A 24,108-nucleotide genomic window follows, 5' to 3' on the forward strand; every position below is an offset into this window, starting at 1 on the left:
GTTACCCTAAAATCGGTTTCTGCAGAGGTTTTCAAGGACAAGAGGAATTCCTGTTCCTTTGGTTGCGGGGAGGACAGTTACTCAGTGATTCCACGTCAACCTGTGTGTGAGAAGAGTTGTTTGAACTTAAAAAGTAGAGACTTGGGTTTATAATTTTGGAGTTAGATGAAGGTGAGAACCTTTTTTTCACATAGCAGTGTCACATTTGCTTTGACATCTCTTGATGTGCCTGGATTTTTTTTTTTTACTTGCTTATGCTTGGAGAAGCTTTATTTTACCTTTCTGTCAGGGAAATCTTAACAAATCTCAACTCAGGAACAACTTTGGTGGGTTTTTTTCTATTTAAATTTAAATGAAGTGAATGAAGTCTCAGAATCCTTTCCAAAGCAAAATGTGTCAGCCAGGACTGTCTCAAACATGACATTCCTCTTTTCTTTGCCAGGCAGGAATGCAGTGACAAGTTTTAATCTCACTAGAACTGTTGGCCCTCGTTCAGAAGTGATTAATACATAAAGGGAGAATGGGATTGCTGCATCCATGCTTGCTGAAGTTTGGGACCAGCTCCTTTGCTACCTGAGACCTGTAGAGAGACATAAACCCATCCAAAATAATAATACCAGTGGAGTCATGAGACTGCAGAGCCAACTCATCTGATCTGGTGATGGTTGATGAGGCTGTAAAATGTGACAGGAGCAGGCAGGAGATTTCTGGTGAGTGTTGTTACTTGGACATCTGGAATCTCATCCCCTTTGTCATATTTTGGAGCTTTTGGGCTACTCCAGAGCTTTAGTCCAAGCCAGGAACTTGATGGGTGTTAGTCTCCAAATTACATTAGTGTAGCTCAAGGAACAAGAGTCCTGGGAACAAGCTTCCAAGCACCAGTACTCCCTGGGAAACCTGCCTGTTTCACTTCATAAATCAACCTTTTTCCAGGGTAGAATTTTTCCATCTTAAATTCCATTTTGGTGAGGTCACCAAGTAGGATGTACAGCTTGACTCCAGTGATAATTTCCACTGTAGGACTGAGGATTTGGACCAAGGTGAAAGGACTGTGGGATTCAGCTCTGGATTTATGGCTCCCAGTGTTTCAGCGTTACTCGGGTTTTTGGATTTGTGACAAGCACTAAGCTTGAAGAAAGCACACGTGCACTTACACAACAGCAGGAGACACCTCATCAGCCAGGGCAGAGGTGAAGGGGATTTTTTGAAAGTAAGGAACGTTGCTTTTGAAAAAAAATCTATGTGTGCTTTGAAGTTTATAAATCAGCATGAAAATATAAATGCCTTTTTTTACTGAACTGCCAAGAGCTGGTACTTCGTGTGCTCTGCTGCTGTTAGTTGAAGAATAAAAAGAAGGCTCTCCTGTAAGAATTCCTGGTTTAGGAATTCCTATTCTCCAAGACAGTAAGTTTTGCAGTAGTGGAAAGAGAGGCAACTCACAGCTTAGTGGGGAGGAAGTGCAAATCACTTCAGTGTGTGATCAGTTGTGACAGTGGGTGTAGCAAGGCAGTTCAGGTACGTGTATCACCTGTGTCCTGCCCAGCTGTATTTTGGTTTGAAATGCAGATGGGTTCTGCAGGTTTGAAAAAATAAGAAAGAATTTGCAGTTGTGCACTTGGAATAAGAGGTTTGATCTTAATGAATTGCTTTTTTGTCCTCCTGAGCTAGAGCTGATAAAAGGATCTTGGAGCCTGACAGCTGTGCAGGGAGTTGTCCTGAAGGCTGAGCTTCTGTAGGTGTGGAGGGAACTCACCCCATTGTGTCCAGGATGACAGGGCAGTTCTGCACCAGCAGCACAAAAAGCAGAGAGAGGGGCTGGTGAGCAACTCATGGCCACCAATACCTGGAACCAAATCTGGAGCTGAAAATGCTTTCATTTCCAAGTGTAATACGATTAAAATAAACTCTTAGTGTGCTGGGCTCTTAAATCATGATAGAGCAGTCAAATTCCCTTTTCTGCCAATTTCCCTGTTTCTGCCAGGATAGCTTTGTGCCTGCACAACCATTGTGTATCAAAAGATGTTAAAACTTATTTTATCTGTTTTAAATTTTCCTGTTGAAGTTTCCACCTTCCCAGTCTGTTATTTTTTTTCTAGGGAATCTTTATGCAGCATTCCTCATGGAACTCACTTTTATGTAGAGAATTTGCCTTGTAAACAGGCTTTTCCTTGCAGGAGGAAGGGGAGGCAAGAAACAAGAGCAGAGGCACATCATGATTCATAGCTCGTGTTTACTTGTTGGTGGAGCTTTGTAATGCATGGTCCAAGAATGGACAGTAAGCACTGGATATTCCCTTGAGATCTGAGGAGGATGACTCTTTGTTATTAGCTGCTGGCTGACATCTCTGAGGGTGTTTTGGCTGCTGCTGGATCAGCAGTGGGGTCACCATCAGGCTCTCAAGGGCGACTACACAGCAGGATGATGTAGCACAGCCACTTTCCCTGCATCCTATCTACCTACATAATCTTCCCTTGGCTTATTTTTCCCAAATCCTGCAGATCAGGAGTTCAGTTGAACTGGAAGTTTTAAGCCCTCCATAAGTGTTTCTATGTATGGGAGGGTTTTCTGCCTGTGCTGCTCCATGTCTCCCGTCCTTTTTTCCTTCTTGGGAGCTTCCTGTTGGTTATCTCACAGCTTTGCCATGACATTCGTGGTATCCACATCTGCACAGCTTCAGGAACTGCAGAACAGGAGGGAAACTGTGCATGAAAAGCATTCCATACTCCAGTGTTGGATACAAGAGAGATGATTTGTGCTGGTGTTGAGCTGTGGGGACTTTCCTTGGTGCTGCCTGGTTGCAGGAACCAGCCTTAGAGGGCAGCATTGGCTCTGTCCCAGCTCTTCTCTCAAAATCCTTTAGTGGCTATAGGAAATGAGTAGAAATGAGTGGTTTGGAGTTATAAAGATACCACATGTACTGTGGGAATGTGAGGGTGGGGTGGGGGTGTTGCTTGTGATGAAACGCTGGAGTCAGGCAGGAGCCTCCTGGCGCTGAGGTGAAACTCAAAGAAATTACCCTTAAAACTCCGTTATTTTAAGCAGAACACATCTCCAGAGGTAGCCTTAAAGCTAGAGGTACCTCCATTAAGGCTCGGGGCTATGGGACAGCCAGCCCTGGCTTGTTAGAGATAATTAGGGCTTATTTGGGATCATGTGCAGTTCTGGTGAGGGATGAGGTAGCTGCAGGGAGTGGCAACCTGAGGAGACCTGTCTGGGCTTGCTGGAGATGGGGTGCAAGAAAAGGTCACACTAAACCCCTGAGGCCCCACCACTGAACTCCCCCATTCCTGCAGTGATGTTAATTGCTTAAATGGTCGTTGGGAACAGGATGGGGCTGGATTGAGGCCAAGGTCTCAGAGGGAAGCTGGGGTTGGAGCCTGGTTTAGGGTGCAGCAGCCACTCACTCTTTCTGTGGTCTTTTTTTTTTTTTTTTTTCTCTGTAGCTCTTAAGATTTACTAGTTGGCTGCTAAAATGTCACTTCTGGTCAATTTTTTAAGAAAAAGATGCAAAACGTTGTGCAGGCATAAATATTGACTTCAGAAAAACAGTTCTGAGGCTCCATGCTGCTTCCTAGCCTTCCATCATTGATTCCCAAAACGCAACCCTGGAGATGCTTTACAAATTTCCTTTGAAAATGTATCTTTATTTGCAGGGTTTCCATTTTTATGAGTTGTTTAATCATGGGGAGCAGGTTTTCCGGGTGCACTGACTCCAGGGAAAGGTGCTGGAAACCTTTTTGGTGCCGCAGGGCTCTGCCGTGTCCTGCCTGGCTGCAGGGAACGCAGAACCCCCACCATTTCCATGGACTCTGTCGGGTTTTGACCCTGGTGTGTTTAGCAGGAGGGTGCTCGGCCCTTGCACTTAAAGTTGGGATAATTCTTGTAAGAATTGTGGTAGGTCCCAGCTGCCCTCTGGAAACACTCAGCTGCCTTCTTGTCGCATGCACAGGTCGCTGTTTGGCACTGGTTCCCGGTTCCTGGAAGAAAAATTGGGGGGCATGGAGGCAGGCAAAGGGTGGGAGAGTCACAGGGTGTTTTTTGGACCATCCCTACTGCATACGCAGCCCCCTGGGTTAAATTTGGGGTGTCTCAGGTACTCTCACCTCTGATGTGTGGAGCTGCCTAGCCCTGGAGGGACCCTTTAATTCACTTTATCCCTGGGGTGTGTGCGGATAGTTGCTTGGATCATAGGGATATGCTTTGTTTTGGTCTGTGAAATAATGTGTTGGCTTTGGGGAAATCGAGGTGGCTGTGCCAGGTCCCTGTCCAGGATGGGAAGGTCACCTCAGACCCTCAGTATTTGGCCTCTAGGGAAGGACAAGGCCCCTCCTTAGGGAGGTGTCCAAGCTCGAAACTTCACCATAATCCAGCAAATATTTATTTGCCCTGTTCCTGGCACTTTCCCTGTATTTCTACCTCCTTTGCTCTGAGTGGTTGCCAGGCCAGGATGGTCTAAAGGACACCTTGGAATACAAGCATGGATGGTATGTGCCTTCCCACTTGGAGCTTTGCCCCTGCACCGGCTCTTACTGCAGGTTATTCGGCTTCCCCGGAGGAAGTATTTGTAGGTGACCACTTTGGGACTGCAGTGTGAGGAAGCCAACTTCTCATAGCAGCAATTGTGGGCATGGCAGCACCTGAGAGCACAGAAGCCGTGGTCAAGTCAGGATGGGGGACAGTTGGGACAACCCTACATTGGTTGAACTTCAACGACGCGCATCGTTCCCATTGGCTGCTGCTGCTAAAATGCTTTTAGAGAGGTTTTAAAGACGAGCAACAATTTTCTCATTGCTCTCTGCTCCCAGAAGCAGGACAAGATTCCCCTCGCTGTACCCAGGGAGGTGGGGAGGGCTGGGACACCTGCTCTGCCTTTACCAGGTCCCAGCTTACCTGTCGGTGGCATCCAGGGGCTTTTTGGATCCCCCCAAGCCGCAATAACAGCCGTAACCATTGCAAGACAGCAGAGATTTCCCGGTCTCGTGCTTAATCATCGCTCCAAACTGGAGCACGTTGCAGCTGGTGAGGGCCAGTCCTACAACTGGAGAAGTTGTTTAGGAGCACTGGAAAAAGCAACCTCCCATCCTACCCTTCCACAGCAAAAATGAGCATTTTCACCCATCCCATCTCCGTGGACAGAACCCGTGAGCACCAGACTTTCCTGGAGGATGGGAGCTGGCAGGGGATTACTCACAGAAGAGGAAAAGTGAGAAGAGCTTCATGTCTGGTAGTGGCAGCTCCAGGGTTTGGTGAACCTGACGTGCTGCCGGTCACACCTTTTATAGTCACTGTGTACCTTTGGCAAGGCCCCTCCTTTGGAGGGCAAATATTGACAATCTTCACCATATTGCTCTTGCTACGTGTGCAAGTCCCTTGGCACTGCTGGAGGTCCCAGCTGTGGGGTGCCTTATACTGCTGGAGCCCTTGGCAGGGGAGGGTTTGGTGGACTGGCATGAGTAGGGTAGACTGGGGTCAGCTCCATGCATGGCTCTGGGTATCTCAGCATCTCAGTGCCTCCCCGAGCAAAATGGGAGAACCTGAGGGAGAACAGGAACCACTTAGTGGAAGATGTCCCTGCCCATGGCAGGGGGTGGAATGAGATGAGCTTTAAAGTCCCTTCCAATTCAAACCATTCTGTGATCCCATGATTCACTTTCTTCCTGGATGCCTATATTAGTTTTTTGATGTCTTGGCTAGAAAACACCATTCTATGTCTTAGTGTTTCCATCCTGACTTAACTGGGCAGGGAAAAAAGGCAGCCAGTGCAAAGCATCCTCCACTTCTGACTTACCAGAGTGGGTGAGATGCAACACTGGGAGCAAAGGAAGATCCTGTGGTCCTCCAGAATGGCTGTGGCTGGAGATAGGGCTGAGCTGAGGCCACATACGGTGGGGGTTTTTGGTAGTGGGGACTTCTGAGGTCCCAGATGCCCCTTGCACATGGGGATGCTCTGTCCCTCTCCCTGTGTATGCTGGGGCACTGTGTTTTGCTCTCAAAAAGATGAGCCCATGGCATGAGGTGTCTGGCTCACCTTTGTTTAGAAGCAAAAGAAGGCAAGTGGCAGCATAAGGGAAAAAAATGCAAGTTTAAGGGAAGGGGGAAAGAGAGAGGCTGGTTGTCGTTTGCTCTGAGAGAATCTCTAATTAAATAGATGATGCTGAACAATCATTTAGCAGACTTCTTCTGTCAGATATTGCAGGTGTCCAGTGCTCTGTGCTGCTTTTTGGAGAACCCCAGCATGGGCAGGCAACTGAGGCAGGGGAGGAAATCCCCCCGTGGCTGGTAGGGAAACTGAGGCAGGGAACAGGGACTTGTGTGGGAATGAGAGAGGTGGTGAGAAAAGGGAACTCGTGGCTCAGCACCATCTGTTCCCCCTTCTGGCATGAGATGTTTGTCTCATCAGCTCTCCGGGCTAATTTAAGCAGACCCCTTGGACACCATTGAGTTAATGACCTGAACCAGGGGTTGCCATAATTCAGGATTTTCCGATTCTACAACCAGTTTTATCACTGAGAAATAAGGTATATTCTTATCAAACTGGCTGAGCCCCACGTGAAAGCCCCTTCACCCCAGCCCCTCTACCTGTCCCAGGTTTGCCGTATCCCTTCTCCAAATGGGAAATAAGCCCCAACAGGGCCAAATGCCTCCTGGAAGGATGTGGATTTTGTTTCACAGTACAAACCCACAACTTTTCCAACCCAATTTATTGCCATGTGTCTGAGCCCACACATCAGCACTTGGAGCTCCGTATGAATGGATTTGTACAGCCAGACCTCCAAGCAGGAAAATACATGGTTAAAATTCACCCAGAGTTTACAAAGGGAGAGTTTATCTTGGCCTGAAATCTGTCTGGGATATCCTGTAGGTGAGAATTTGATCCTTGATTTGTGCCTTGCAAACAGCAGCTGCTGGGTGAAGGGCCACCCACTCCTTCCTCATCTCCCCAGGATTACGTGGTGCTGGAGGAGGAAAAGGAGGGTGGAGGGGCCTGATTCCTGGGTGACAGCTGGTGGGAAGCATCACTGATGTAAGGGATATTGCCTGGCCCCATTGACTTCAGCTTTGGGGCAAGCCAGGGAGGGAATTCCAGCTGGGCATCAGCCCCTGGGGAAATTGTGTTTTGTTGCTGTTTCTGTGGCTTTATTTCATTGCAGAGCCCCAAGGGGGTATGGAGCACCGAGACCTCCTGGGGTCAACCCTGCAGGGCACAAAACATGCGCAGTGGGGAGGTTTTTTCCTAAGGGATGTGCTCAGAGTTGTTGCAGAATCGGGCCAAAACATTCTTTACTGGTGAGAAGTCTGTTTTGCTCATCGCTGGTGTGAGGCAAGCTCCCGGCCACCCCGGCACAGGGTGTTCAGGGAATCTTAGAATATCCCGAGTTGGAAGGGACTCACAAGGATCATTGAACGCCAAGCCCTTCCACCCACTTCCACTTCTCCATCTCAGAAAAAAACTGGACATTTTCAGAGTCTGAAGGCTCGGGGCTAAGTGGGGCAGTTCAGGGGTGCGGCTGCACCTCGGTGGGAATTGTGTCACCTCTCAGGTGTAATTTTTTCCAGGTATTTCAACAGGAAACCTGTCTGAGAGGCGAGGGGTGGTCTCTGGGCTCAGCTGAGTCATGGCACACTGAGAACTGCTGCCTTGGGCTCTCTGTTTTTATTTGGAGCAACAGAAGGTGAAGCAAGAAGCGGAGAGAGCAGACAGGCTGTGGGGGAGCCGGAGCCAAGGGGAGACACTCCCGCTGGTTCCCTGTGCCCCTCACAGGGACGAGGGGCAGGTGTCCACTCCTCCCTTTTTTTGCTGTGCTGAAACATCGCATCAGCGCTGCTCCCCCTCCTCAGATCCAGTGGACACTGACGCAACGTCACCGGAGGGTTGTTGTCCTCGTGCCAAAGCCAAAAAGCCCCGAGGAGGAGACTCGCCAGGGCTGGGAAGCGCTGCTGGCCCCGTCCCTTCGTGGATCAGCCCGGAGGTGGTTTTGCAAAGGGAATTTTTTGCTTCAACACCTCCCGGCTCGCCCCCGGCACTTGATGCGGCGCCGGAGCAGCCTCTGGCCGCGCATCCGGCACAGCAGGGCCGCCCGCTCGCACCTGCAGGCACTTCTCTGGCACCACGTCCCCGACCCTGCAGGGACCACACAGTACACCTGAGACCTTCATTTGTATCTCCCGGGGGCTGCCCAATAAAGGACACCGCAAGAGAGGGAGATGGTCTGGAAAGGGGCATCCCAAGGCAAGGGGGTGAGGACTCACTGCAGGTGGAGATTCCTGCCTGGGGTGCTGAGAGGGGCTGCAAGGGTCCCACGGGGCACCGCCGAGCCGCCAGCTTGGCATAGCAACAGGCACGGAGCCGGCAGCACCTGCAGGGAGAAGGAATGTGGCACTGGCTGCTTCTGACCTACCTGACACAGGCTCTGCGAGCTGGGCAGGAAGAGCCACCAGCTTTGCATCCTCTGCTCTGAATTGCCCAGCAGCTGCTCTTTCCAGCCCGTTCCCATGCCTCTTCTTCCCTGTGCAAGCCCTACCCAGCATCCTGGCTTCAGGACCATCCCTCTCCACTGGTGCCATCCCATGAACCAGGCAGTTGTCATTGGCACCACCCTACTGACTGCGGGGCTGGAATTAGGGGTGAGCACTAAACTTTCCCTGCTTCCCAAAAACCTGTTCCCTTCCTGCTGCTGCCCAGTACCTGGTCTGCACTTTGCAAAGCTTCGGGGTGGGCTGAGGGGGTTGTGCACAGCCCTGGGGTTACCCCAGGGCCAGCATTAGCCCTCTGGGGTCAGTGCTAGCCCTCTGGGGCAGTGTTGCCTGTACCGGTCCAATGAAGCCCTTGAGGTGCCCCATCCCGAGTAGCATCCGTGGGCAGTCAGATTTCCTACAGTGCTTCCCTCGAGTCCCGGTATGAAGGTACGTGGGTGCTTCCCATGAGCTGTGAACACACCTGGAGTGGCCAGAAGAAGTGATTTTTTTGTAAGTTATATGCAGAAATGAGGCCTGGGGAACAAGGGAGGAGAGGAGGGAGTCCCCCTGAGGAGTGCACAGGAGTTTGGGGATGCACATTGGCACAGGGATAGGGCCTGGCTCCTGTCTGTGTGGGTCGGGGATGCACTTACTGCAGGCAAACAGCATTGTCAGCACCAGCAGGACCTTCATTTTCCTCTCACCTGGGCCTGGGAGGAAAAACAGAGGACAGGCTCAGCCAGGCAGCTTGGCTGGTGCTGCCATGCATACCTTCCTCTCTGAAATTGGGTCAAATCACCCTAAAATTTGGAATGAAGAAAGCAGCTGGGGCTCCTCACCTCTGTTTTGCTGCCTCTTGGCTGACAGCAAGTGGTTTCTGAGGCTGTTCCACCACCTGAGCATCCCCACCCCATGTCCCACCACCTCAATATCCCCGACCTCCTGTCCCACCACCGAAGCATAGTCCTCATGTCCACTACCCCAGCAGTTCTCACCCCCTATCCCACCACCTAAGCATGTCCCACCACCTGTCCCACCATTCCAACATTCCCCACCTCCTGTCCCACCACTTTTGACACTTCTCCCCCGTGGTCCAACGTCCCAACTGCGTTTTTATCTGGGAACAATGACCCTTTTCCTACACTTTTCTTCCCTCCCAGCAGAAGGCAGCGTTCCCGATGTCCTCCCGACATCCCCCCCTATTTTTGATTCCATGGCAGGGGGGTGGGGAGGGAGGACTTGCTCACCGGGGGATCTCCCTCGCTGTCAGTCCGTCCTCCCGAGGAAAGCCTGCCCTCCGTATCTGGCCTGCGGGCTCTGAACTGAAAGCGCCGAAATTACTCTGTCCGAAAAACACCAAGTGCTACGCCCCTTCCCTCGCCGGCCAACCCCCCTCGCCCCGTGGGCTGCAACCCGGAGTGACGCAGGGACCGAGTTCTTGGAAAGTTTTGGGAAGATGTTGATTATTTACAGGGATTTCTCTCCCTGCCCAGCAGCAGCTCTCAGAGGACGGGGTGGTTTAAGCACGTTGTTTATTTTCACGTTACTTAAATTTACAACAGTACAGGCAGGAATGCAGGGAGCTCCAAATTTCGACTCCTATCACCTGCACAGGTAATTGGGATAGAACTGGTAGCGTTTCCTGTAGCTCCTGACGTTTCTCTTCAGGCACAGTGCCAGGCTGCGGTCACACTCACAGGAGAGCTGAGCACACCAGGAGCCCTTTCCTGTGGGAAGAGGAGAGCCCAGGGTCAGACCTGGCTTTACAATGGGCTAACACCCCCTTTTCCCGGGTCCTACTCACTGCAGGAGGGGCTGCCGTGGTGCCCCTTGTAGTGGTAGCTCTGCTTCTTGGCGTCACAGTCATGGCTCAGGAGGCTGAGGTAGCAGGTATCGTGTAGCTGGCAGCACCTGCAGGGGAGATCAAAACTTTAGGGATTGGGCTTTTCCCTCCCTCACTCCTCACATTTGAAAATATTCAAGGATGTGTTCAGATGGGGGGGGTGGTTTAGGTGGGTTCTCACCTGTCTGAGGCGTCCTTGGGCTGCCCCTTGCCCCCCAGGCCGCAGTAGCAGCCGTAGAAGGCATAGTGCAGCAAAGCGTTTTTCCCTGTCGCCTCCGTGATCATGTTGTGCAGCTGCAAGAGGCTCCCATGGGCTGGGGACAAGCCTGGGGAGGGAAAATCAGGGGGATCATGCTGATTCCCAGCCCCCTCGCAGCATCTCCATCCCTCCAACCCCTGAACTGGCACCAGGGTGGTGATGTCTTAGAAATTATAAGACAGTGGAGAGGGAATTTGTTCCCAGCTTGGTGCAGGAGAGTTGTTGCATATTTGGGAGGGGTGGTGATGGGAAAAGGTGAAGAAATCACCAGCCTGGTTCTAATTTCCACAGATGTAACTGCACAGGGAGCCGTGGGACTGGTGGGACTGAGGACACTTACACCAAGCAAACAGCACAGAGAGGCCCAGGAGACAATTCATCCTTCTGACAGCCCTGGGAGAGGAAACCAAACCATTCCCTGTTATACCAAAACCAAACCATTCCCTGCTACCCTTCTTTCTTTCTCTCCTCATCTGGGAACAGAGATTCTCCCCCTCTCTATGGACTAGAGAAAATGAGGGCAGTGAAGATGCACCCATTGCTTCAGCACAAAGCACTGGGGAGGGAAAGTCATGGGAATCGGATGGTGCAGTGGTAGAAAAAAGCAAAATGAAGAGAAAGGGAGAAAAGTTGGAGGAATTATCAGCCCTCGAGGGCTGCACCCACTGCTCTTCCTCCAGGTTGGCATCTCAGGTAGCATCTCCTTTGCTCCTGCTTTCACATCATGGATTTTGCTCCCATCTTACTTCTGGTTAAAGTAGAAAAGGGGGAGAAAGCATTCCTCCATCCCCACTTACCTTGGGAAAGCTGCTGCTGCCTTGCAATGCCCTGCAGCCAGCTGGGCTTGCTTTATATAGGGTTTGTTCCCATCTGTTTGGGGCTCCTTTGACTCAAATGTTGCTGACTGGGCTTTTCTGCAAAGGAGAAGGCGCCATCCTTCCCCTTTACAGGAGTGTCAGAAATCCCCCCAGTGCCCCAGCTCTGTAGCTCACACACGGGGGCTGGTGCTGGGTGGGATGAGGTGGCAAAGCATCGTCACTTCCAGCCTGAGGAGGAAGCCAACACGCCCTAATCCTGGTCAGAAATGCCTGAAGATCTTTTACTTTGTCCTTCCCAGCACCATGGAGCTGTATCGGGGGAAAGAACAACCCTGGTTCAGCCTAGGCAGGAATGAAGCAGGTTTGGGATTTTCAAGGGGGTGTACAGTTTGGGAACTGACTCTGCAAAACTGGTTCAGGGTAACTTGTCAGTTGTTTGGGGAAAGTCTGTGGGCAAACTGAAAGTATCTCTAAATGTGCAGTTCCTGGAGACATGAGGTCAGGCAGACAGACACTGGATGATTAAACCCTCCCTCACTGTGAGAAAAAAATGAATCAAAATGAATGTTTTGTGGTGAGCAAATGCAACTTCCCTTATTTTATTCTGGATGATTTTTCCACACCCTCATTACAGCTCTTCTGCAGAAACTATTCAGTCACCAACTGCCCTCCTAAATTAGCATCCACCTAATTTATCTGGTCATGGTTTTGAAATCTTCCCTCCTCTGTGGACGGCTATTCTTTAGCCTTAATTTTCGTAGAATCCCATAATGGTTTGGGTTGGAAGGGACCTTAAAGCTTATCTCGTTCCATGGGCAGGGACACCTTCCACTATCCTAAGTTGCTCCACATTGGGGTAGGCCTGTGAATTACAGCCCTATTGGGACCATGGAAGTATTGGGATGTTGGGCAGAGGGTGTGGCTGAGGTGTGGGATGCAAAAGTGCTCCCCAAACTCGGCAGCCACCATTGTAGTGCCCCAATCTCAGTGGCCCTTACAGAAAAACACCACAGAATCAGTTTGCATTCCTTTTATTGTAGGTCTTTATTATCTTTGCTGGGAAGTGAAATCAAGGGAGGAGGAAGGGACAAAAAAGAGGACGTTGGTGGGTCTTTCTGAGAACAGGGGGGTCTCCATTCATGACGTGTGCCCTTCCTCACCCTGAGCACCTCACAGGGAGCCTCATGGGCTCTGCTTCTGCTCAGCCCCCACCCCAGGCTTTTCTTGCCACAGCAGTGGGGGAAAACCGACAAAATCTGGAGCTCTGTGTGCAGATTCCCCTTCCTCAGCACTGGAGCTTGTCTCCTTGGCATTTCAGCTTGAAGTAGAAGCGGTAGGAATGACTGTACGAAGGCAGAGTGCTCGCAAAGCACAAGGCCACTGCCTTGTCACACAGGCAAGTCTCTCTCTCACACCAGCTCTGCTTGTTACCTGAGGGGTGGAAATACAGTGTCCTGTAGTGGCTTTTCCGGTGGGGTCCCCTCAGGATGCCTCCAGTGCCTGGAGCTTCCTGAGGGAAGTGGATGAAACAGTGTGTCCCAGTGCTTGCTCTCTCTGACCTGTTGCATCCCTTGCAATGCCCATTTAATTATCAAACTTGGACAGGAATCAGGCTGGTTTCACCCCAGGGGTTGCCCTCCCGAGTGCCCTGCTCCGGGGATGGGGTGTCATGGGGAGCAGTGCTGGTCCCCCACCTCCATGGAACCCCTGTTCTATACTCACTGCAGGTGATGTGTCCGTCATCAGTGGCGAAGGTGTACGGGGTGATCAAGGGGCTGCACTTGCCCTCCCTCACCCTCCTGTAGCAGCAGTCGTGGGCTTGGCAGCACCTGTGGGGACACCACATCAAACTGCGGTCCCCCAACCCTCCCTCACCACACCTGGAGGGTAAAGGAAGGTCCAACCTCAAATTTAAGGTGACCGGGAGGAGGGGATGGTCAGGCAGCAGCAAGACATGGCTGGGGAATGGGGCGAACTCCCCAGAGCACAGGAGCTGCAAGGGAGGGGCTTTTTAGGGACTGCCCTTCACTGGGGGTGGTGAGTGGTGATGCTGTTCCAGATACTCACCGGTCGGTGGGGTCCACGGGGGTCCCTCTGCCCCCGATGCCGCAGAAACACCCGTACCAGCTGTAGGAGAGAAGGGCACTCTTCCCTGTGGTCGACCTGATCATCCGCTCCAGCTCCAGGATGCTGGTGCCAGCTGGGAGCAGCCCTGTGGAGAGGCAGAGGGATGGGGCTTGTGCCGGTGCAGCGTGGGGAAGCTGGTGGTGTTCTCGACACCTCACGCCAGGCAGGGAATTAAATAAGTCTGGCATTGCTAGAAACACACTTTCAGGAATTTGAACCATGAGGAGCCCTAACACCCCCCAAGGATTATAGAATCATAGAATTCCAGAATGGTTTGGGAGTGAAGGGACCTTAAAGCCCATCTCATTCCACCCCCTGCCATGGGCAGGGACACCTTCCACTAGACCAGGTTGCTCCAAGCCTCATCCAGCCTGGCCTTGAACACTTCCAGGGATGAGGCAGCCACAGCTTCTCTGGGCAACCTGTGCCAGGGCCTCACCACCTAAACAGGGAAAATGTCTGGCTTCTGCACCCCCTTGATTCAGTCGGGCAGAAGGTATTGCTCTCTGGTCAGGCAAACCCGCAAGCCATGCTGCAAACAACAATCCCCCATCACCAGGATCAGCCATGGGCTTGGCACAGGCAGGAAATGTTCCAGCAATCTCCAGGGTGCCATAAAATAAATATGGCTCTGGGCATCCCAAAGCCTCCCTGTCACAAAGCCCTCCATGACTCCTGCAGTGCTACACGAAGTGTTGGAGTGAAACCACAAAATTTAAACAAAAACCTGAATTGTTCCCAAATTTTGAGGTTGGCAGGTGGATCCCGGTGTGTCCTTGGGGACAGCGGGGCACTTACCACAAGCCAGGAGCACAGCAAGAAGGAGATTCCTCATCCTGGGGCTGCTCTGGAGAGGGAACAGCAAAGATGGGCGATGAACCAGGGGCAGGACAGGAACTCCCCCAGTGCCCACACCAAGGGCATGGAACCAGTTGGTTGGCAATGCCTCGTGGTGACATTCGTGTCACTGTGGATTCACAGCCTTGTGAAGGCATCACCATGTCCCTATGACTCCTCATGGGGCCTTTAGCCTGGATTTGGGATGCAGCCCTTGTCACGGACATAGTGGCTGATCCTGCCTGGGGCTGATGAAGCAGCTCTCTATTCACAGCCTTCCCCCACCACCCCCTGAGCTGCCAGATGAGTAATAGGGCAATAAATTCCCACTCTCCTTACCCCTCCTGGACCTGCAGCTCTGATGCCACTGGCTCAGAGGGTTTGGTTTTTATAGCTGACCAGGCCCACCCCCTCCTCTATCTGCGCTGTCATCCCAAGCTGGGCTCACCCGGAGCAGGGAGCATGTTCCCATCCTTCTCTTTCCCAAAAATCATTAGTTGCCCCAAGCAGTGAGCACCAACATTCCCTCCATCTGCTCATCACTGGGTTTGAGGCCATCTCCATACCTGCATGAAGCCAGTCAAGGCCTTTGCCATGGTTTTAAAATCTGTGGGATCTAGTGGCTGGAGCGATGGGATAAAAGTGATTTACATCGGGGCTGGCACCTTAGAGGTTGTTGAATCCTTCTTCCAGCTGCAGAGATGGCACTTTGGGCTCAGTGTTGTCGCAAGTGAGGTTTTGCCAATTCACACCTTGAAGCTTCAGAGGTGGTTTCTCTTGGCTCCTTCCTTGCAATTGTCCCCTCAGATCCATGGCTGCATCCAAATCCAGCCTCACTGAATCACAAGGGGAGGCGAAGGGAAGACAGCCAACACCACAAGTGCAATTCCTGGGTCTGCAGTTTTCCTGTCCTGCCCTCTGTGGTTTTCCTGTCTGCCCAGAGTGTGTGGGCAAGGGGTCTGAGAAATTAAATCACGAGCAGCAAAGGCTGGAAAAGCCATGGAAACCTGACTTGGAATGCTTGGGGTATACAGTTTATTTAATAACCATAACTCAAACATGACACAGAGAGAGGGGGGAGGCAGAAAACCAGAGGAGATAAGGAACAAAAGCTGCTGGTTTTCCCCTGAAACCGTGGGGCCAAGTGCAAACACAGACACAAATACAGGTATCTGGTGATATGCAGGGCTCCACCCTCAGGGATTAACCTGGGGAGGGGAATTCGGGGTTGAGAATTGTAAGGAAATGACTTAGGGGTCTGGAGTCAAGAAGAAAAAACTCTGTGGAATTTCTTGAGAAGCCACCAAAGCTGTCGCTGGAAGGGACGTCACCTCCTGACTGTTCTCCAAGGGGGCAGAGATGTCTGTCTTGGGGCTTTGCTTCCCTCTAACCCTTAATTTTCTGCTGCAAGTGGAATAAAAACCTGTCCAAGCCCATTAAGAATGGGGAGCAACACCTCACCCACCTCCTTACTCGGCATCTGCCCAAGAAACCATCCCAAAATGCCATAGTGACAATCCGACAGCCAAACCCCTGCTTTCCTTACCTCACGTCTAAAACCAAGGCACTCTCTAGTAATTAATTGATCCCTTTCCCACCTCCTCCACAAACGCTTCCATTACAGAAGGATTTCCCAGATGGTGTTTGTTGGCTGTGCTATTTGTGTTTTAGCATTGCAGGTCCTTGGTTTTGGGGGAAAGACCTGAGTTTTTGCTGTAGATTTTGGATAAACCTGCATGAAAAGCATAATCTGAGGGCCTAATTGAGAGCAGGAATCCTGTGGATTTGGGATCCACACATGGTTTTAACCAAATCCCTCATTTTAAGCCCTCTCTCTCTGCAGGGGGTCTCAGGAGAGTGACCAAATGAAGCTAAACCCTCTGTTTAATTAACCACAGACTCAAGGGCTTAAAAAACCACCCATAGAAGTTATCATCCCCTTGGATATGTGGAACTTTTCAGCCTTCTTAGGGAACAAAGAGAGCTGGGTATCACCCACACATCTGTTTGTTCAGGGCCTTACTGAAGTGTAAATGTGCTGGGTGCTTTGATCTGCAATGCTCCAGTTTTCCCAGCAATATTGCCAAATATCCTGGGCTGAGATGAGCTGATAGGAAACTATTTCTTTACTTATTTTGTTTCTTTTTAGTGCTTGGGTTTGCCTTGATCTTCCCCCCTCACAGGGTGGAGAACCCAAGTTTATGATGGATATTTATTGCTTGTTTCTTTGGTGCCATTGATGGCCATCTGTTGGTGGGAGAAGAAGGTGGTTAACTGGGAGTGGGTTTAAAAAGGGTTTAAAAAGGGATTAATGGGGAGAGAGGGAAATATCAGTGTTGTGTGGGGTGTTCCCAGAAGGGAAACTGACTCAGGGATCATTTGTAGCCAGGGGAATCAGGACTACTCCCCCTCCCTCCCAGGATAAAGAAAGCTTAAAACTCCCCAAAAGCACAGTTTTAGGTCCCAGGAAGATCTTGTGTGTAAAGTCTAATTTTTTAATGGTGTTTTCATAATAATTTTTGGGGTTTATTTGTCTGGGTTTATTCTGCGGTCACTGAATAATGTCACAGGGGGTTAAACTCTGTCTTGTGCTCCACCTCTCCTCCCCCCCCCCACTGCCTTTGCTCAGGACAGGCTGTAACACTTCATTTTTAAAATTTTAGAGTTAAACCCCGAAGATTTGAGTATTTAAGTGGGGTGGCAACATTGTGGTTTTGACTAGGGTGGGATGGGGGAATGAGACCTCCTATGAGAGGGAGAGGGACAACCTTGGTGCCATACTCACCTACGGGTGTGGAGCAGCTGTTTGGGAGGGACCCAACTGTCAACCACCCTGCTCATCCTGCCTTGTGTCCCACAGGATGAGGCCAGCAGAACCTTCTCAAGGTGGTGAGGCTGTTCCTGTGCCACTGATGAGGCCTGAAGCCTCAACACATCCCTGCACAGTTTGCACAGGTATGTCCCTGCCATCTGCACCAGCGTGTCATGGCTGTCCCTGAGCCTGGTGATGTCCCCTGGGTCTGCCCTGGGGCATTCCGGCTATCCCATCCCTGAATCCAGGGAATCCCAGCTGTCCCAAGCCATGGTTCCATCTCTATTCCACCCCTGTCCCCATCCCTCTCCCATCCCTGTTCTCACCCCTATTCCATCCCTGTTTCCATCCCTATCCCATCCCTGTCCTCAGCCCTATCCCATCACTTTCCCATCCTTGTTTCCATCCCTATCCCATCCCTGTCCCCATCCCTATCCCCATTCCTATCCCATCCCTGTCCCGTCCCTGTTCCCATCCCTGTTCTCATCCCTATCCCATCTGTATCCCATCTGTAAGGTAAAACATACACACGTATTCTTCCCAAGAACGCCAAGGCAGTGGAAGGTTTAAAAGAAAAGGATTCCTTTTTTTACGATGCGGTGCATTGGGCCCCCGGGGGCAAAAGGCACCTCCTGTTTTCCCCTTCGAGTTTTTATTATCTCCACTCCCCCCTCTCTCCCCACTGGAATGCCAAGGCCTACGGCATCTGCTCTCTCCTCACATGTCAGAGAGCAAGCTTCTGGAATGCAGCGTGGGGGGAGAGAACAGCACTGTTTTGAGAAAGTGGTAAGGGAACCTTTTCCTAAAGCGAAATAACTGACTCCTGGGTAACAAAATCTTCGGCAAAAAAAGTTACTTACCCTACGCCATTCCTATCCCATCCCCATCTCACCCCTCTCCAATCCCTTTCCCCATCCCTGTTCTCATCCCTGTCCCACCCCATCCGATCCCTGTCCTATCCCTGTCCCATTCCTGTTCCCTTCCCTGTCCCATCCCTATTCCTATTCCCGGGGGGCGGTGCTGGGATCGGCGCGATGCGGTGGGCGGGGCCTTGCGCGTGACAGGAAGTGGTGCGGTCTCCATGGCAACGGCGTCGGCCGGCGGGCGCGGGCGGGTCGGAACAGGTGAGAGACGGGATCGGGATAACGGGACCGGGATTGGGACCAGGATAAAGAGACCAGGATAAAGGGACCGAGTTCGGGGTTCGGGGCCGGGATTGGAATCAGGGTGAGGGATCGGGGTTGGCTGGGGGGCGGTGGAGCCGCGTTATAGTGCCCGGGTCTGTCTGCTCTCTTGCCGTGGGGGCCGGCAGTGGGACCGGGCTGTGGGCTCAGGCCTAGGCCTGGTGCTGGGCTCAGCCTTAAGCCCGGCTGTGTGGCCCAGGCCTGGCTGTGGCACCGAGGGCTCTGCTGTGGGGCTGGGCTGGGCTGGGCTGGGCTGGGCTGGGCCAGCCCGCACCAGGACAAGACAGAACGGGCAGGAACTGATGCCCAGGAAGTTCCACCTGAACATGAGGAAGAACTTTTTTGCATGGCACAGGTTGCCCAGAGAGGGTTTGGAGTCTCCCTCATTGGAGACTTCCAGAACCGTCTGGACACAATCCAGTGCCATGTGCTCTGGGATGACCCTGCTGGAGCAGGGAGATGGGACTAGATGAGCCACTGTGGTCCCTTCCAGCCTCACCCATTCTGTTGTTCTGTGATGTAGGGCTGGGATTTGGAGTTGTCACCCTCCCAGGCCCTGGTGTCACTATTCTGGGGGCACCCGGCTGCAGGTTCCCATCCCAACTCCTCCCCAGGCACTGTATTTTAAGTGTCTCCCCTTGGTAAATCTTTGACATGTACTGTGCTGCAGTGGTACAGGCCCTCACAGGAGGGTCCCGCTATGGTTTCTCACAGGTTAGTTGTTTGAGGTTTTAGTTCTTGGAACTGGCAGTGTTACTGGTGATATCTGTAAGTGCTCCCCTGGGCTTGGGAGTCCTTCCTCAGTGCCTTGTTGCCTTGGAGTTTATTTGTTAGGAGCACTAAGGGGAAGGCACGCACTCCCCTCCCTCCCACAAGCTCCTGGGAAACTGGGATGAGTCACCCGGGGTGGGTGTCCCTGTCTGGCTCTGCTGGAGGCTAAGGAGGGACAGGTCTGTCAGCTGGGGCTGGGCAAGGGTGTGCTAGGACTCTGTCTTGCTGAGCGTTTCCATTTCACAGAGCTGGAGGAGAAATCGAGTGGTAAATAACACACTGCTGGCAAAGCACCACCAGGGCTGTTCCCTCTATTTGATTTAGAATCCCCAGATGCTTTGGGTTGGAAGGGACCTTAAAGCTCCTCCAGTCCTACCCCCTACCATGGGCAGGGACACCTTCCAGTAGCCCAGGTTACTCCAAGCTCTGTCCAACCTGGCCTTGGACACTTCCAGGGATGGGGCAGCCACAGCTTCTCTCGGCAACCTGTGCCAGGGTCTCACCACCCTCACAGGGAAGAATTTCTTCCCAATAACCCATCTAACCCTGCCCTCTGGCAGCGGGAAGCCATTTCCCCCTGTCCTGTCACTCCAGGACCTTGTAAATACTCTCTCTGTGTTTCTTGTCAGCTCCTTCAGCTAATGAAAGGCCACAATCAGGTCACCCTGAAGCCTTTTCTTCTCCAGGCTGAACAATCCCAATTCTCTCAGCCTTCCCCCATATCAGAGCTGCTCCATCCCTCTGATCCTCTTGATCCAGATCCTCTGGACTGGCTCCAGCAGCTCCATGTCCTTCCTGTGCTGGGCCCCCAGGGCTGGAGGCAGCTCTGCAGGGGGGTCCCACCTGAGGAGACAGAGGGGCAGAATCCCCCCCTCCCGTGCTGCCCACACTGGGGGATCAGCCCAGGGCACAGAGGGTTTCTGGACTGTGAGCACACATGGACAGGGCACGTTCAGCTTTTCATCCCCCAGCACCCCCAGGTCCTTCCCTGCAGGGCTGCTCTCCATCCCTTCTCCACCCAAGTGTGCCTTGGGATTGCCCTGACCCAGCTGTAAGATTTTGCACTTGGCTTTGTTGAACATTGTGAGGTTTGCACAGACCCTGCCCTGTGCTGGGGTGACAAACAGCAGCTGAGTCCCACTGTCATTTCTGGAGAATGCCAAGTTGATTTTCTTTTTTTCTTTTTTGATTTTCTTTTTCTTGCAATCCAAGTTGATTTTCTTTTTCCCTTGATAAATGCTGCCATGCAAACCACAGGAATGGAAGGGGGGGTGTATGACCCTGTGGCACTTCTCAAAGGGTTGCTGTGAAGTTGCGACCCGGCTGGCTGGGCTGTCACAAGGCCTGTCCTGGTTCAGCCAAGCGCTCTGAGTGCAGCTTAACTTGGGGAACATGCAGCAGAACATGGCTTTATCTTTAGTGGAGGTTGCATCACAGTCACAGAATATCCTGAGCTGGAAGGGACCCATAAGGACCATCCAGTCCAACCCCTGGCCCTGCACAGGACACTCCAACAATCCCTCCATGTCCCTGAGAGTGTGGTACAAACGCTGCTGGAGCTCTGGCAGCCTTGGGGCTGTGCCCACTGCCCTGGGGAGCCTGTTCAGTGCCAACCACCCTCTGGAGGACGAACCTTTTCCTGAGATCCAAGCTAACCCTCCCCTAACACAGCTCCAGCCATTCCCTTGGGTAAATCATTCTGTTAAGCAGCTTTTGGTCACAGAAGGGTTAGAATGAGTTTCTCTGTATTGAATCAGGGGTTTTCAACCTCAAGGATCTTCAGAGATTTTTAAAAAGTGAAGTGTAGTCAATCTTACCCCAAAATCCGCAATGGGAACTCAATCTGCCACTGCAGGAACAGTGAAAAGGCCAGGGCTGTGCTTTGAAGTTTACTCATCTCCCATTTGCACTGAGTTTCCAGCTTCAGAATTAAAAAAAGAAAATGTTCTTTTCATCAAAAAACTTACTTTCAGTGGGGAAGGGCACAACTTCCTGATGCTCTGGGTCAAGTTTACACAACTCCTGACAAATCTAGCCCCTATAAATAACACGTCTCCCACTGCCCTTACTGCACCGCAGGACTGCCCACACAGTGACCCACTACATTTATTCTCTTTTTAGCTGACACACAGCACAGTGTGGGAGCCATAGGGAGATTAAACCCTCTAGAAGCTTCCTGGCCAGTTCCTGTAACTTTTCCCTCTGCTTGCAGCCTGCAGGTGCAATGGCCACAGTGGCTTTCCTGGACGCAGCACTAGCTCAGCTCTGCTTCCCTCCGAGCACAGCCGCTCTCCTGTGGGCCAACACTGTCACCATGCACGTCACCAGGCCCAAATCTGCCAAGGGACGCAGAAGGCCAAGCTTCAGCCACCCTCAGGATGTGGAAGCCTGTCCATGCCAAGTGCCTTCTTCCCCACCGGCAGCCTCTCCTCGGGGATTAGCGAGCAGCCAGAGAGCACCACTCACAAAACTGGCGTTCCCACCCACTCAGGTTTCTCCTGAGGAAATCCCGGAGCTCCTGCAGCAAGTGCCTCTGAAGACCTCCTCTTCCCTGAACAAGTACCGGGTGCTCCCCTCCATCGGCTGGAAGGGCGTAGGGAGCAATGTCATGGAAGCGCTGGCTCAACAGACCGACCGGCTGGAAGTGAGTGAGGGGCAGAAGAACACTCTGAAATTCAGCAAAACTCTGTCTGGAGAACAGGGATCTGGCAGTACATTGTCAGGAAGCGATGTTCCCGCTGAGGAGAGCTCCCACATGCACTGTCCCCCTGAGAAGCGGGAAAGGAAAATGAGGCAGGAGAGCCCTTCCATGTCCCCTCTAAGCTTAGAAGAGCCCCACGTGCTGCTCGCGGTCCGGTCTCCCTCTGGCCAGAGGTTTGAGCACCACTTCAAACCCTCTGACAGTCTCCTGACAGTCCTTGCCATGGCAGGACAGAAATTGTTGGCCAACTACCAACACTGCAGCATTGAAACGATGGAAGTGCCCCGGAGGAGCTTCTCTGACCTTACAAAGTCCCTCCATGAATGTGGGATCCTCCACAAGTCTGTGCTGTGCATTCGACAGGACAAGCAGCACGATGCAGCAGATCTTTAGGCACACGGAGATGGGTCGTTCTGCTGAATGGGATGCATTGCTTCTTCCAAAAAAAACTGAGTCTGATGTTTCCTGGGCCTACTCTTGCCATCTTTCACAAATTCCCATGAAGCAGTTATGGATGTTGAGAAATAGTATTTCAGGTGTATAAACCTGCATCATAAAGAGCAGCTTGTTTCACCTGTGCCATCACAAATTGCTTCCTGAGTGCCACCAACCTTCAGCCTTTTTGGTTTGTTGAAGTTGCTGATGTTCTTTTTTGAAAACTCAAGTTTCCAAGACCTCTCCTCTTGTCCTTTTCTCTGTTTTGGGAAGGTACTACTTCCCAGAGTGGATCTGAATGCACCTATTTGGGAAGGTAGAAACAGAACTGTTTTACCTGCAGGACTCAGTAGCTGATCATCATCCTAAACATCAAGAGACTGAAAAGGAGCTTAAACCCCTAAACCATCTGGAAGTAAGAGTATTAACACATTAATGGGTTATTAGGAAGAATTAAATTGCAAGACTGATTGTAAAATACCTGTGAGGGCTCAGCTCTTTCTGGGTAACCTCAGTCCAGCTCTTTACTGTGACTAAATCACTTTTTTAAGAACAAATAGTTATTACTTTGTCTTGGTGAGCAGGATTTTCTCCTTAGTTTCCCTTCTCTCATTCAGCTTGTGTGATCTGTAGGTAAGAACAGATGAATAATTAAGAAGGGATGTTACAAATAACTCCATTTAACGCCTTAACACTGAAGTGAGTTAGTCCAAGAAGCAAAGTGTTGTTTTGGGAATTTTAAAATAAAAATGTATTAATGGGATTTGACTGAGGAATTGGCTCACACCATCTTTTACTAAACCATCATTAAAAGGCTGTTTGGCAGGTTTAGGTAACTACAATGTGCTTGTGCTAAAAAAAATATCTTCTAGTATCTAATGGAAATTCAAATAATTCAATCTACTTAAAAAATGGATCACTTACTACAGAGATGAGCGACTTTAAATGGTTTGAGGCAAACCCAGTTTATTATTTCAAACCTCAGTGTAACTGCCAAACCAGCCCAGCTCAGGAGAAGAAACACAACAGGAGCAGAAAGCTGATGCTGGTGCTGATCACAGGTGTAGTATCTGATGTTAAATAAGCGTTCAGGGTCCATGGCTTTATAGAACTAGTACCTGATGAAACAGTTACCTGCTGCTGTGGGTGATGGAATTGCACAGCAGCAATCCCAGATATTGAAACACACAGATGCCTTCAACTAAACCATAGCGGGGAGCAAAGTAGTTCAGGAAAAGGAATGATTTTCTGTATTCCCTTCAGCATTAGGTGGCTAAATCCCTTGTTCTGACTGTTGTGTACTGTGTTACTTCACCATTTCAGAGTGTTTCCATCCTGTGATAGTACAGCCAATAAAACCTTTCAGGATGAAACTTGAACTTCAAATGATTTATGTGAGCTGGAGGTTTATCCGTCACATCTCCTCTTAAGAAATGCCCTTAATTTGATGGCAGATAGATCAGGTATTGCCCAGATCAGCCACTGGACAGTCAGCTGCCCTCCACACCACCTTGCACTGGCCTTCCTGGAGTTTGGATCTCCATCCTGTGATGGATACAACACAGCAGTGAGGGAGGAAGCACTTTGGATCAGTGACATCAGTTATCAGACACAGGGACCACCACGGAGATGTGAAAGTGCAGGGGCTGATGCTCTAAGCAAGAACAGAAGAGTAAGATAACATAATAACCTGGATCACAGTGGACTTCTCATGCTGGAGGATGTTCCTCCTGCATATCTAAGATAAAGCTGGGTGAGTTTGGTTCTAACCACCTCACCCCGATTACAGCATCTCCGAAGATGAGCATTTTAATGATTTCTTTGTCCAAAACCCACATGAAGTCTTTATCTAGGCAAGCACAGT

At 51.1% G+C, this 24,108-nt stretch overlaps 5 protein-coding genes across 6 annotated transcripts; 1 reads left to right on the plus strand and 4 right to left on the minus strand.

The window, feature by feature from the left end:
• The first annotated feature begins 89 nt into the window (after positions 1–89).
• UBXN10 (UBX domain protein 10) lies at positions 90–22,968 on the plus strand. The gene is made up of 3 exons (XM_018086317.2): positions 90–710; positions 17,202–17,296; positions 21,321–22,968. The coding sequence occupies exon 3, from the start codon at positions 21,333–21,335 to the stop codon at positions 22,200–22,202; it is 870 nt and encodes a 289-aa protein (XP_017941806.1). The 5' UTR covers positions 90–710; positions 17,202–17,296; positions 21,321–21,332; the 3' UTR covers positions 22,203–22,968.
• LOC103760760 (group IIE secretory phospholipase A2) lies at positions 3,835–5,346 on the minus strand. The gene is made up of 4 exons (XM_018086321.2): positions 5,192–5,346; positions 4,891–5,038; positions 4,531–4,637; positions 3,835–3,977 (listed from the first exon to the last, which is right to left on the minus strand). Exons 1-4 carry the CDS (start codon positions 5,217–5,219, stop codon positions 3,835–3,837), a joined length of 426 nt encoding a protein of 141 aa, XP_017941810.1. The 5' UTR covers positions 5,220–5,346.
• Positions 7,668–9,807, minus strand: LOC108642020 (basic phospholipase A2 A-like). The gene is made up of 5 exons (XM_018086320.2): positions 9,705–9,807; positions 9,111–9,167; positions 8,812–8,938; positions 8,251–8,357; positions 7,668–8,122 (listed from the first exon to the last, which is right to left on the minus strand). The coding sequence occupies exons 2-5, from the start codon at positions 9,148–9,150 to the stop codon at positions 7,998–8,000; spliced, it is 399 nt and encodes a 132-aa protein (XP_017941809.1). The 5' UTR covers positions 9,151–9,167; positions 9,705–9,807; the 3' UTR covers positions 7,668–7,997.
• LOC103760759 (basic phospholipase A2 daboxin P) lies at positions 10,013–10,951 on the minus strand. Its single transcript, XM_018086296.2, has 4 exons — positions 10,900–10,951; positions 10,482–10,626; positions 10,262–10,368; positions 10,013–10,184 (listed from the first exon to the last, which is right to left on the minus strand). The coding sequence occupies exons 1-4, from the start codon at positions 10,937–10,939 to the stop codon at positions 10,060–10,062; spliced, it is 417 nt and encodes a 138-aa protein (XP_017941785.2). The 5' UTR covers positions 10,940–10,951; the 3' UTR covers positions 10,013–10,059.
• LOC103760748 (phospholipase A2, membrane associated) lies at positions 12,402–17,450 on the minus strand. Of its 2 annotated transcripts, none has more exons than XM_008927283.3 (5): positions 17,127–17,450; positions 14,303–14,351; positions 13,445–13,589; positions 13,100–13,206; positions 12,402–12,808 (listed from the first exon to the last, which is right to left on the minus strand). In XM_008927283.3, the coding sequence occupies exons 2-5, from the start codon at positions 14,337–14,339 to the stop codon at positions 12,663–12,665; spliced, it is 435 nt and encodes a 144-aa protein (XP_008925531.1). In that variant the 5' UTR covers positions 14,340–14,351; positions 17,127–17,450; the 3' UTR covers positions 12,402–12,662. The 2 variants fall into 2 exon arrangements, with proteins under 2 accessions (XP_008925531.1, XP_017941808.1); XM_018086319.1 differs by lacking the exon at positions 17,127–17,450 and adding an exon at positions 15,007–15,018.
• Positions 22,969–24,108: the final 1,140 nt, after the last annotated feature.

The sequence above is a fragment of the Manacus vitellinus genome, unplaced genomic scaffold, assembly GCF_001715985.3.
Source record: "Manacus vitellinus isolate BGI_N305 unplaced genomic scaffold, ASM171598v3 scaffold_92_pilon, whole genome shotgun sequence".
Classification (NCBI taxonomy): Eukaryota; Metazoa; Chordata; class Aves; order Passeriformes; family Pipridae; genus Manacus; species Manacus vitellinus.